Raw genomic sequence first — 12,946 nt, 5'->3', positions numbered from 1 at the left:
CTCAAATATTTGTTCATTTTTTTAGCATCACTAGGAGGTGAGAGTCTATATGTGAATTCCTAAAGTGAATTAAGTTTAATCCTTAAACAGCAAAACATTTTTTATCTTTTTTTTTAAATTAACGTATCATGTGTTATTTGTTTCAGGGGTACAGGTCTGTGATTCATCAGTCTTTCACAATTCACAGCACACACTATAGCCATTACCCTTCCCAGTGTCCATCACTCAGCCTCCCCATTCCTCCCACCCGCCTCGCCTCCCCTCAGTTTGTTTCCTGAGATTAAGAGTCTCTTAATGGTTTGTCTCTCTGGTTTCATTCCATTTCCTTTTTTCCTCTCCTCCCCCATGATTCTCTGACTTGTTTCTCAAATTCCATGTATCAGCGACATCATATGATAAATGTTTTTCTCTGATTTACTTACTTCACTTAGCATAATACCCTCTACTTGAACAACAAAACTTTTAACATTTTACCCACTTACCAATAATTATTGTTTTCCTAAGAATTCTTTTAAAATGTATTATATATTTCCCTTGCTTTATTAGAGTAAAAATATCATACATTGCTATAATTTTTTTATTTTTATTTTTTAGTACCATCACCCTTCCCTCCTCTGGTGATATCCTGAATAACTGTGCTTTTAGGCAATTTGCTCTACCGTAGGCACTGTTCTGGTGGTGAAGCCAAATGCAGGGTATTCAGATAAACTTGGCAGGTAGCTACCAAGTGCTTACTATACACAATGTTATGTGTTATGACAATAATTTAATGTTTTTCAGTGTTCCAAGGGCAATTTTTTAAAAAATACAGATATAAAGTATAGTGATAATTTATGTTAGAACCTGTTGGAAAACTAAATATGGACATAAATGATAACATAGGTGGTAAGTGATCTTATTCCAATACTGATCTGAATATGTAACATTCAGTGTTAGCATTCAAAGAAGGCTGAGAAGAAAATTAATACATTTCTAGACCAAACACAAAAAATTTTAATCCAATAATTAACACATGCTCCAAACTTAACAAAATATAAAGGGCAGTATTAAGAAAAGTCTCCTTCCATTTCCTGTCTCCAAGCCATGCATTTTCCCTCCTCCCAATCAATATTATTTAATTTCTGTATCTTTCCAGAGTTATTTCATACATACACACACAAGAAATATATATCATATTGTCTTTATTTTACTCTCATGGAGGAGGCATTAGTATGAATGACACTCTATCCTCACCCTTTATGCTTAGCATACATCTTAAATATTTTTCTTATCTGAATATAAAGCGCCTTGTTATTGTTATAACAGCTGTATAACAGCCCACAGTACAGTAAGTCACTCAACCAACCCTCTACTTATATTTATATTATTTCCATTTTTTTGCTGTTATAATGTTGTAATGAAAGATCTTGTAAATAAAATTATTTTATACATATGGGAACATTTCTATAGGATGAATTCCTAGAAACAGAATTAATGGATCATTACTACTTGTCTTAGCCTGGGTTCTGCCTAACCCCTAAGCCTGAGAAACAGGCTTGTATGCAGATAGTTCATTTTGGGAAATGATCCCAAGAGAATCTGAGGTATTAGGGGAGTGAAACAGGGAAGGAGGGAAAGTCAATGGAAGGATATGTTTTCTAGGTCCTTACAACTCAGTGTGAGCCACACCATCTGAATCACCTGGAGCTCATTAAACACAACAGAATCTCAGGCTCCACCTCTGACTTACTGAATTAGAATCTACATGTAATCAAGATTCTGAAGTGTTTTGTGTATATATTAAAGTTTGACACACACTGATATAGCATTCACTATTATTGACAACTGGGGCTCAGTCTTGCTGGGGACTGCCCTAGGGACAAAACAGGTAATGTTTGACCACTGGCTCCACCTCCCATTAATCAAGGCTTATTCCCTGGGGTGTTAACATCCTTCTACTTCCAGGTTTGCATGGGTGTCAGAATTACTGAGTTGTAGGTACACTGTGTTGAGTGATAGTGAGGACTTAGGCCAGAAAGTGAGAAATACGTGTGATGTGGCTGAGGGAAAGTGCTGTCGGACTATACGCATATGCAGGTAGATCCTGCAGCAATGGGCTAGAGTTATTACACAGGCCAAGAGGATATGAGGTGGGGCACCAGAAGTATCCTAACCATTGCCAATATATATTCAATGGAGAACTGTTTTCCAAACTGTAGATTTCTCTCCTGGCAACCTAGAGAAATATTTTTAATGGCTTACAGTCAGCATTAGAAAACAAAACAAAAAAGAAAGAAAAGTGAAAAATAGGAAATATCAGTACATCATGTAATAATGGTAAGTATTCTTTTGTGAAACTTGTTTCAGTTTTGTATGTGTGAGTATACTGGGTTACAGAGTAAAAAGAAATTCTACTCTCAGTCACAGTCAAAAAAGTTTGAAAAACACAGCAAAAGTTGTGCTAATTTTTATTCTAAAACTCAGAAAATGGTTTGATACTGTAATTTCCATGTACATTTCTCTTAAATGAAGTTGATTTATTCATCAAATTAAGAAGTGTTTATATTTTATTTGTGAACTAATTCTGTACTATTTTTTAAAATCCTCTGTATTAGGAAAATTAGAATAAGTAGTATGATATGAACTGTCATTTGTCTTTCAGTTTGCTTATCGTCATTTTTACTACACAGAAATTTTGCATCTTTATGTAATCAGAATTTTTTAAGGCTTCTGAATTTTATATCCCCACTCCCCTGCCTAGGTTATATTTCTCCTAGGGTTTACTGTAGTATTTTAATGGCTTTTTCCCCCACATTCGAACCTTTGATCTATTTGGAATATATCCCTGGCATACTAGGATGTGAGGTATAGATTCAACTTAAAATTTTCTAGCTAGCTTCCTCATTGTCTTAATACCATATATTAAACAAACAAAAAAATGACTCATCTTATTTCCCAATTCTTATGATACTGTGTTAAATAGGTCTTTAGCTATCCTTTAGCCTTAGGACTAACTGCATAATATACACAACTTTGATTTACCCTAGTGACCATACCCATACCTACTTTTGTTTTAATTTTCCCCAATTTAAAAACTTTTCATAATTTGCTTTTTAAGGGGTTTAAACAAAATATTTTGACAAAGAAAAATTTAATCTTATTGTGAGATAGTTCAAGTAATTACACATTATAAAATCATAACTTTTCTAACACCTTTCTCTCATATACTCATGCCTCCTCCCTGCTTTCCCTTCTTCCCCAAAACAGTGGTTGTACATGGGAGAAGGGAGCAGTCACATCTTAGTGAACTGCCCTCACATTAATAAAAAACAAACAAAAACCTCCAAATATAGTTCAATGCAGCATTTTCTTATCTCCCTTGGTATATGACAGTGTAGGGCATGTCACCAATGGAGGTGACTGATGTAAGTCACCTATGGAGTAAAGCACGCATCATGGCACCTGCAACTGACCTGAATTAGAACTAAAGAAGACTAACAAGACCGCCTGCTCTTTCACTTTTTGGATAACTTATTTTAAATTTTAATTTGAAAAAAATTAATAGTATTAAATATGAGTATAGTTGACACACATTACTTTCACGTGTACAACATACTGATTCAACTTCTCTATACGTTATAGTTCGCTCACCAAAAGTGTAGCTCCCATCTGTCACCAAGCAATGCTAATACAGTACGACAGATTATTCTCTCTATGCGATTACTTGTTCCATAACTGGAAGGTTGTATCTACCTTTTACCCATTTTGTCCATCCTCCCACCCCTTCCTTCTGGCAACCCCATTTTGTTTGTATTTATAGGTCTGGTTCTGCTTTTTGTTTTTTCATTTGGTTTTTTAGTTTCAAAATATAAGTGAAATTATATGGTGTTTTTTTCCCCTCAGTCTGACTTATTTCACTTAGCATAATACCCTCTGGGTCCATTCATGTTGTCACAAATGGTAGGATCTCATCCCTTTTTATGGCTGCATAATATTCCTCTGTGTGTATTTGTGTATGTGTATGTATATCTTCTCTATCAGTGGACACTTAGATTGCTTCCATATCTTGGCTATTGTATATAATGTAGCAATAAACAGTGAGGTGCATTTATCTTTTTGAACCAGTTTTCTCTTTTTTTTTTTTTGGGTAAATATCCACTAGTGCAGTTACTGGGCCACATGGTATTTCTATTTTTAATTTGTTGAAGAAACTTCATACCGTCTTCCACAGTGCTTGTACCAGTTTGCATTCCCACCAATAGTTTATGAGGGTTCCCTTTTCTCCATATCCTCACCAACACTTGTTATTTCTTATCTTTTTGATAACTAGTCATTCTGCCTGGTGTGAAATGATATCTCATTATGGTTTTGATTTGCATTTCCCTGAGGATTAGTGATGCTAAGCATCTTTTCATGTATCTGTTGGCCATCTGTATATCTGCTTTGGAAAAATGTCTATTCAGCTCTTCTGCCCATTTTTTAATTGGACTGTTTGGTTTTTGGTGTTGAGCTGTGTAAGTTCTTCATATATTATGGATATTAATCTCTTATTGGCTATATCATCTGCAAATATCTTCTCCCATTTGGTAGGTTGCTTTTTATTTGTTGATGCTTTCCTTCACTGTGCAAAACCTTTTTATTTTGATGTAGTCCCAATAATTTATTTTTGTGTTTGTTTTCCTTGCCTGAGGAGACCTATCTAGAAAAATGTTGCCATGACCATGTCAGACATACTACTGCCTCTGTTCTAAGATTTTTATGGTTTCAGGTTCCATATTCAGGTCCTTAATCCATCTTGAGTTTGTTTTTGTGTATAGTGTTAGAAAATGGTCCAATTTCATTCTTTTGCATGTAGTTGTCCAGTTTTCTCAGGACTATTTTAAATACCCTATTTTTAAAATCAAAATCTAAGAATATTTTATTTACATAATAAAATATGAAGGGGGCACCTGGGTGGCTCAGTGGTTTAAGCCTCTGCCTTCGGCCCAGGTCATGATTTCAGGGTCCTGGGATCAAGCCCTGCATTGGGCTCTCTGCTCAGTGGGGAAAGACATAAGAAAGAAAAAAGACAAAGAAAGACATAATTTCAAATTTTCATTATAATTATCAGAATACCAAAGGCTACTGGATGTTTCGCTGTTCTGATGTTCACCTGTTCATCTCTCTTGAAAGGAAAAAAAAGAACATTCACAATGCTTCTAAGAATCTGATTAGGGTTATAAAATTAAAATAAAATATTATAACAGAGGTAGAGGCGTAGTACATAAAGGGCTTATTCTACAATTAAATTCACATACTTACCACTTATAAAAAAAATCGGACTTTTTAACAAGACATTCAGTTAAGATCCCTCCCAAATCTGGCCTTAGCCTCGCCCCAGACTTATCTCTTCTCATTCCAGTTACAGCAGAATATTGGAATTGCCTGTCTCCAGGTCTCTGGTACATTTTTAAAGTTGTTAGGAATATCCTAATGTACCTATTTTATTTGGAAATTATCCTTCATCTCAAATTACTGCTCTCATCCCTCTAATCACTTAAACCTCTGTGATTCCAGTACATACCTGAATTATATCTTATCCTTATCCATTCATTTATTTACCTGACAATATACATGAGTTGCCTAATATGTGCCAGGCACTGCTCTAAGGCTGGGGCTACCAGTGTAAACTAGACTGACATGGAACTTTTCTTCTTTTCAAATTTTTATTTAAATTCTATTTATTTATTTATTTTTAAGATTTTATTTATTCATTTGTCAGAGAAAGAGCACAAGTAGGGGAATGGCACACAGAGGTAGAGGAAGAAGCAGGCTTCCTGCTGAGCAAGAAGCCTGATGTAGGACTCTGGGATCACAGCCTGAGCCAAAGGCAGCCACTTAACTGACTGAGCCACCCAGGTGTCCATAAATTCTGTTTAGTTAACATACAGCTCAATATTGGTTTCAGGAGTAGAATTCAGTGATTTATCACTTACGTACAACACCCAGAGCTCTTCATATCAAGTGCCCTCCTTAATATCCATCACCCACCTAGTCCACCTCCAACCCTCGTCCCTCCATCAACCTTCCATTTGTTCTCTGTCTTAATCTTAAGAAGTCTCTTATGGTTTGTTTACCTCTGTTTTTTTCTCCCATGTGTTCTTGTTTTGTTTCTTAAATTCCACATGAGGGAAATCATAGGGTATTTGTCCTTCTCTAACTTATTTTCCTTAGTACAATACCCTTCAACTCAATCTGTGTCATTGTAAATGGCAAGCTTCCATTCTTTTTGATGGCTAATATTCCACTGTGTATATGTACACCACATCTTCTTTATCCGTTCCTCAGTGGATGGGCATTTGGGTTGTTTCCATAATTTGGCTATTGTTGACAAAGCTGCCATAAACATCAGGGTGCATGTGCCCCTTTGAATCAGTATTTTTTATTTTTTTGGGTAAATAGCTAGTAGTGCAATTGTTGGTACATAAAGTAGTTCCTGTTTACATTTTTGAGGAAGCTCCATACTATTTTCCAGAGTGGCTACACTGTTGTGCATTCCCACCAATAGTATGAGAGAGTTCCCCTTTCTCCAAATCCTAACACTATTGTTTCCTGTGTGGTTAATTTTAGTGATTCTGACAGATGTGAGGTGGTATCTCATCCTGGTTTTAATTTGAATTTCCCTCATGATGAGTGATGTTGAGCATCTTTTCACGTGTCTGTTAGCCATCTGTATGTTTTCTTTGGAAAAATATCTGTTCATATCTTCTGCCCATTTCTTTTCTAGATTGTTTATTTTTTGGGTGTTGAGTTTGATAAGTTCTCTACAGATTTTGGGTACTAGCCCTTTATCTGTTAAGATATTTGCAAATATCTTCTCCCTTTCTGTAGGCTGCCTTTTATTTTGTTGACTGTTTCCTTTGCTGTGCAGAAGCATTTTATCTTGGAAGTCCCCATAGTTCATTTTTGCTTTTGTTTTCCTTGCCTCCAGAGAGGTGTCTAGTAAGAAGTTGCTATGGCTGAGGTCAAACAGGTTGCTGCCTGTGTTGTCCTTTAGGATTTTGATGGTTTCCTGTCTCACATTTAAGTCTTTCATCCATTTTGAATTTATTTTTGTGAATGGTCTAAGAAAATGGTCCAGTTTCATTCTTCTGCATCCAGTTTTCCCAACACTATTTGTTGAAGACATTTTCTTTTTTCCATTGAATATTCTTGCCTGCTTTGTTGAATAATAGTTGACCATATAGGTGTGGGTTGATTTCTGGGTTCTCTATTGTGTTCCATTGATCTATTTATCTGTTTTTGTGCCAGTACCATATGTCTTGATTCTTATAGCTTTGTAATATAGCTTGATCTGGAATTGTGGTGCTTCCAGTTTTGCTTTTCTTTTTCAAAATTACTTTGGCTATTTAGGATCTTTTGTGGTTCCATACAAATTTTGGGATTGTTCTAGCTCTGTGAAAAATACTGGTGATATTTTGATAGGGTTTGCATTAAATGTGTAGATTGTTTGAGTAATAGAGACATTTTTTCCCAATTGTTCTTCCAATCCATGAGCATGGAATGTTTTTCCCTTTCTTGATGTCCTTTAATTTCTTTCATAAGTATTCTAGAGTTTATAGAGTACAAGGTCTTTTAACCTCTTCAGTTAGGTTTATTCCTAGGTATCTTACTGTTTTTGGTGCAATTGCAAATGGGATCAAGTCCCTGATTTCTTTTTCTGCTGCTTCATTATTGGTGTACAGATGCAACAGATTTCTGCACATTGATTTTATATCCTGTGATTTTGCTGAATTCATGTATTATTTCTAGCATTTTTTTTGTGGAATCTTTGGGGTTTTCTACATAGAGTATCGCATTGTCTACAAATAGCCAAAGTCTGACTTCTTCCTTGCTGATTTGGATGCCTTTTATTTCTTTTTGTTTTCTGATCACTGAGGCTAAGACTTCCAGTACTATGGTGAGAGTGGAATCCTTGTCTTATTCCTGACCATAGACCATATTTTTCCCCATTGAGGATAATAATAATTGTGGGTCTTTCATAATATGGCCTTTATGATGTTGAAGTATATTCCAGTTATCCCTCCTTTGCAGAGTGTTTTTATCAAGAGTGGATGCTATGTTTTGACATGGAACTTAATGTTAGTACTCATCAGAGACTAACTTGTATTTTACTCAGTTAAATACCATTTCTTCCATCAGTTTGTGAAATGATGAAGTCAAGGTCCATACTTCTTAAAAAAAAAAAAAAAATTTACCCACAGTGAGTACCTAGCATATTATTTTTAGAATGGCAGCAACTAGTTTTAAGATTTGCTATGTCATTTACTGACACTGTGAACTTGAATAAAGCACTTAGTTCTGATTCTCTTTTCTCATATGCGAAATAGAGATAAGAATACCTGTCTTATATAAAATTTTAAAAATTCAAATTATTTTTTCAACTGTAAAGATCTAAAAAACCTACTAAACAATAACAATAATAATAGCAGTAATAGTAGTAAATGATGTTTGTACCTCTAGTAAATTGAATTATAGCTGGGCCATTTGTTTGCCTTCATGAACAGAGAGTAACTATTCACTGATCAAAGAAACTAATACAAAATATTAAGCAACAAAATGACACAGTTCTTCATTAGCAGAAATAAAGATTTAGATTTATTTTTTGCAGTGGTATCTCAGCAGCTGATGGCCTACACTTATTTTCCTGGTTATGTTTAGATGCATCTTCCATGTCACCTGGTCTGATATATCATTCAGGGTTCAATCAAAGAAAGAGAACCACTAGGAGGTAATTACATATACATGGGAACTTGTTACAGGGATTCTATCATAGGCAATCATGGGAGCTGGTTAAACAGTCTTTGCATGTGATGATGTAGTTTGAAGATCACAGGGAAGGTGGCTTAGAAGGAAGGACAAATATAAAGTATAGGACAGCAAGAACAAGCTGACTCCAAGAGCGCAAACTACAACCCAGTAGGATGAACTCATTTCAGTTCTCACTGCCTCCAACCTGGATAAAATGGGTGTCCTCCAGGAGGAGATGCTGGTGCCCTTCATCATGGAGCTAACCATATCCTTTGCATAGGGGTAAGAGCAGCCAAAAAAAGACACAGGGCAAGTGGAGCAGTTGCAGCTTGTCTGCTATTTCATGCCAACTAGGTGAGCCAGTAAACAAGCAACATATATGAAATAAAGTACTTGCCCCAACAGTCCCGGTGTTAAAAAAAAAAAAAAAGGCTGCTCCTTCACTTTTATCCTCTAAATCTCACGACAAATTGTCTCGTGTGGCCACTTCAACTGGAAACATTCAAAGAGGGAAATTCTGGGAAGCACAGCTTATCCTAGCCAACCTGACAATGTTACAAAACCATTATAGACTGTCCTTTGTCAGCTTGGCACCCATATACTTACTTCTCTTTAAACAATACTTAATTCCCAAATGGAGATAATAACAAAGTTACGTTTTTGCCTAACATGGTATAACTCTCCTGTATACAACAAACATGCTAACCCTTTCCCAGTAAGAGGATACAAAGTCCCTTTTTTGTCTTTGGATGATATTGTTTTCCATATTGATTCATACTCCCCCCTTTGGTATCCTGTAACTTCAATACAGAGATATAAAATTCACTATTATTAACATGGCTTAGATGGTAGAGATATGAGACAGTGGAAAAAGTATATACAAAGAGTGGTTAATATAAATAAATATTCACATCAAAAAGGGAAATGGGTATTTATAGTATCACTACTATAGCACTCATTTCTGTAACTGGTAACTTGGTCATAACTGGTATTTATCAAGCCAGCTATTTGAGCATGATAGTAAACATGGAAAGACTGGTGAAATCATGAGCATGGGCTCACTGACAGACTTGATTTCCTGTGAAATGAGTTCATTAGTCACAAGCGATGCTGTGTGAAATACCATGATTGTGGAAAAGGCAATCCGTAAGTCCACAGATAGGGATTTCAGCTGAAACACTGGTGGGCAAGGAAGGCAAATCTATATGCAGAGCAAATGTCTACTTCACTGAGAACACAGCACTGCCTTTCCCATGATGACATGGTCCAATGTAATTAACTGGCCACTAAGTTAAGAGCTGGTCCTCTTGGGAAATGTTGCCATAGAAAAGTTTCAGCATTTTATTCAAATCCACTTTAGTGAATGGAAATCCATGTTGTTGATACCAATGCATAACCTCCATCTGTGGCACCACTCTTTTGTTCATGAACCAAAATATACTTTCTAGTGGTTCTGCATCTCTGAACCCGAACTAATGAATCTGGTACAGGGGAACAGAATCTCAAGGACAAGTTCTCAACTGGTTCTGGGTTATCTGGAATTGGTTCTCTCATCCTGCTTTTATAATATAATGCCACATTTATATTTAAAACATTCCCAGTACCTATACAAAATCAAATAAATTTTTTGATGACAAACACAAACAAGGATATTCAGGTTATACTCACTAAAGACTGAATCAACATAGTAAGACAACTTTTCTGAATCTCAGGAGGTACATTTGCAAAACTTCTCTCAGACCAAAACCTTGCAAAATGCTTTACAATCCACCTGTTAAAAAAAAAAAATCAAAGAATCCCAAGTTAGAGAAATGAGAATATTTCTAATTATAATACTCAAATAATACTTTTATTTTCAATGATGCAAGTTGTACATATATATGTGATGAGTAATCTCTATAGTTAATTTTGTGAGTTCTCTGATGGACTTAATTATCTCCCTTTTCTGTAAACACATATTTTAAATCCACTCTAAGTGATGTGCATGGATTTTAACATAATTATGGTTTGAATGAAGCAAAATTGATCCCAAGCATCTTGAGTAATATCTAAGTCAATACTTCTCACAATTGTTACAACTAGTTAAGCCTTAAGCTACATACAATGGGCCCAAGAAAATAGGCCAGTTCCAAAATTTCCCAGAAAATTAGAAAAATGGAAGAACAAAATCCCTACATTAATAATATCAACACTACCTCATATCACTTACTTCATGCAGTCAGCAAAAAGACTGTCCACTCCAACTGTATGAGCAATAATCAGGCACTCTAATACAGACGCCAACCTTCTGGGAACAGGCTAAAATTGATAGAAAACACCAAAGGTATTTTTTTTCAATTTACAGAGGCTAAAAGCATTTGGTTCATAAAGATGATCTGATTTATACACCTAAACTTCAGAATAAATATGTGTAATTCAAAAGTCTGTTCTATTATATTTGAGTATCACTAACAACCTTTAGTCTTATAGAATAGCATTTGAGCTCTCTCAGCTGTCAGAATGCACACATTTAATTCTAATTTAATTTAGCTTCATTTAACTTTTACTTAAATTCAATTTAATTAACATATACTGTGTTATTAGTTTCAGAGGTAGAATTTAGTGATTCATCAGTTGCATATAATACACAGTGCTTATCAAATCACATGCCTTCCTTAAAGTCTACCACTCAGTTACCCCATCCCCCCACCAACCTCTCCTCCAGCAACCCTCAGTTTCTTTCCTGGAGTTTAGAGTCTCTTATGGTTTGTCTCCCTCTCTGTTTTTGTCTTATTTTTCCTTCCCTTCCCCTGTATTCATCTATTTTGTTTCTTAAATTCCACATGAGTGAAATCGTATGGTATTTGTCTTTCTCTGCCTTATTTTGCTTACATTTAGCTTAATTTTTTAAAATAAAATGATGTAATAATTTCTAGAACATCACATTGCAATGCAACCATATGGTCTAATCTGCTTCCTAAAGTATAAATATACTTTAGTACGTGTGCAATGGGAGGTCCTACACTGACCTCAAACAAAACGAGAGAATTAGATCATAATTATGTAACATAGTTTTAAAAGCTCATATACAGAAATAAGGAATTAAAAGAAATAAAATATAGATATAAATAGTGACAAGTCACTGCTCTTGGTGTTAAGCCTCTGTGCTACATATTGCCCGTATCATTTATTTTCAGGCTTTGGATTATTTCCTAAGACATCTATTGCTGATTAGGGTGAATAGAGTTCAACTTCTCTTTTTACACATTCATTTGTTGTAATGTGAGGCTTATACACTTAATAAAGATCACTGATCAATTTATGTATATGGTCTCTAAATGTGTCCCTCTGAAGATCTGCTCTCAGAGAACAGCAAAAGCTTCTTTAGAATCGCATTCAGCATTTCTAATAAGGTCAGTGATTTACAACTTTCAAAATTATGAATTGCTATTAATTTGAGTTTCTAATATGCTTCTCCTAAAATATCATATTGGTGTTTAGTAAATTGAATGTAAATATTTTGTCTTGCATATTAACAACTTGGTTAGTCCCTCTGAGATAACTGGAGGTACTCTGGATTATTCTAAAATTAGAAATGGCTGTCAGTATACAGATTATACAGTGATAATTCTATCAAGTTAAATACTTTGGTTTTCTGAACGACTTCAGATAATCAAACTCAGGGAAGAAATTACTGGTATAAATATAAAAACACCCAGTCTAAATAAACTGTAAAAGTAAAACAAGAGTTAAAAGTCCAGCAATCTGGGGCGCCTGGGTGGCTCAGTGGGTGAGGACGCTGCCTTCAGCTCAGGTCATGATCTCAGAGTCCTGGGATCGAGCCCCGCATCGGGCTCTCTACTCAGTGGGGAGCCTGCTTCCTCCTCTCTCTCTCTCTGCTTGTGATCTCTCTCTGTCAAATAAATAAAATCTTTAAAAAAAAAAAGTCCAGCAATCTAATTTTATTTAGGAATAACCAACCTTTGATAATGTGCTGTCCATTAACTGATGTATAACTTAAGAAAAATTCCCATTAAAAATATTAAGATACAAAGTAACTTGGGGTGTGTAGATGGCTCAGTCCCTTAAGTGTCTGCCTTCAGCTTAGGCCATTATCCCAGGGTCCTAGAATCCAGCCTGGTGTCAGCCTCCCTGCTCCACAGAGACCCTGCTTCTCCCTCTGCCTCTGCCCCTCCCC

At 35.5% G+C, this 12,946-nt stretch overlaps 1 protein-coding gene across 1 annotated transcript in view; it reads right to left on the bottom strand.

The window, feature by feature from the left end:
* Positions 1–12,946, bottom strand: part of BTBD8 (BTB domain containing 8) — a 104,154-nt gene that overhangs the window by 18,118 nt on the left and 73,090 nt on the right. Inside the window, exons 8-9 of the mRNA XM_004752601.2 lie at positions 10,979–11,067; positions 10,438–10,540 (exon numbers count right to left, since the gene is read on the bottom strand). Coding sequence (XP_004752658.1) covers positions 10,438–10,540; positions 10,979–11,067 — 192 coding nt within the window. The remainder of the gene's footprint in view (positions 1–10,437; positions 10,541–10,978; positions 11,068–12,946) is intronic.

This window comes from Mustela putorius, unplaced genomic scaffold, assembly GCF_011764305.1.
Source record: "Mustela putorius furo isolate JIRA1106 unplaced genomic scaffold, ASM1176430v1.1 tig00003853_pilon_pilon_pilon, whole genome shotgun sequence".
Taxonomy (NCBI): Eukaryota; Metazoa; Chordata; class Mammalia; order Carnivora; family Mustelidae; genus Mustela; species Mustela putorius.
Note: the sequence above shows the minus strand (reverse complement) of the source record. Positions and strands in the feature narration are given on the sequence as shown.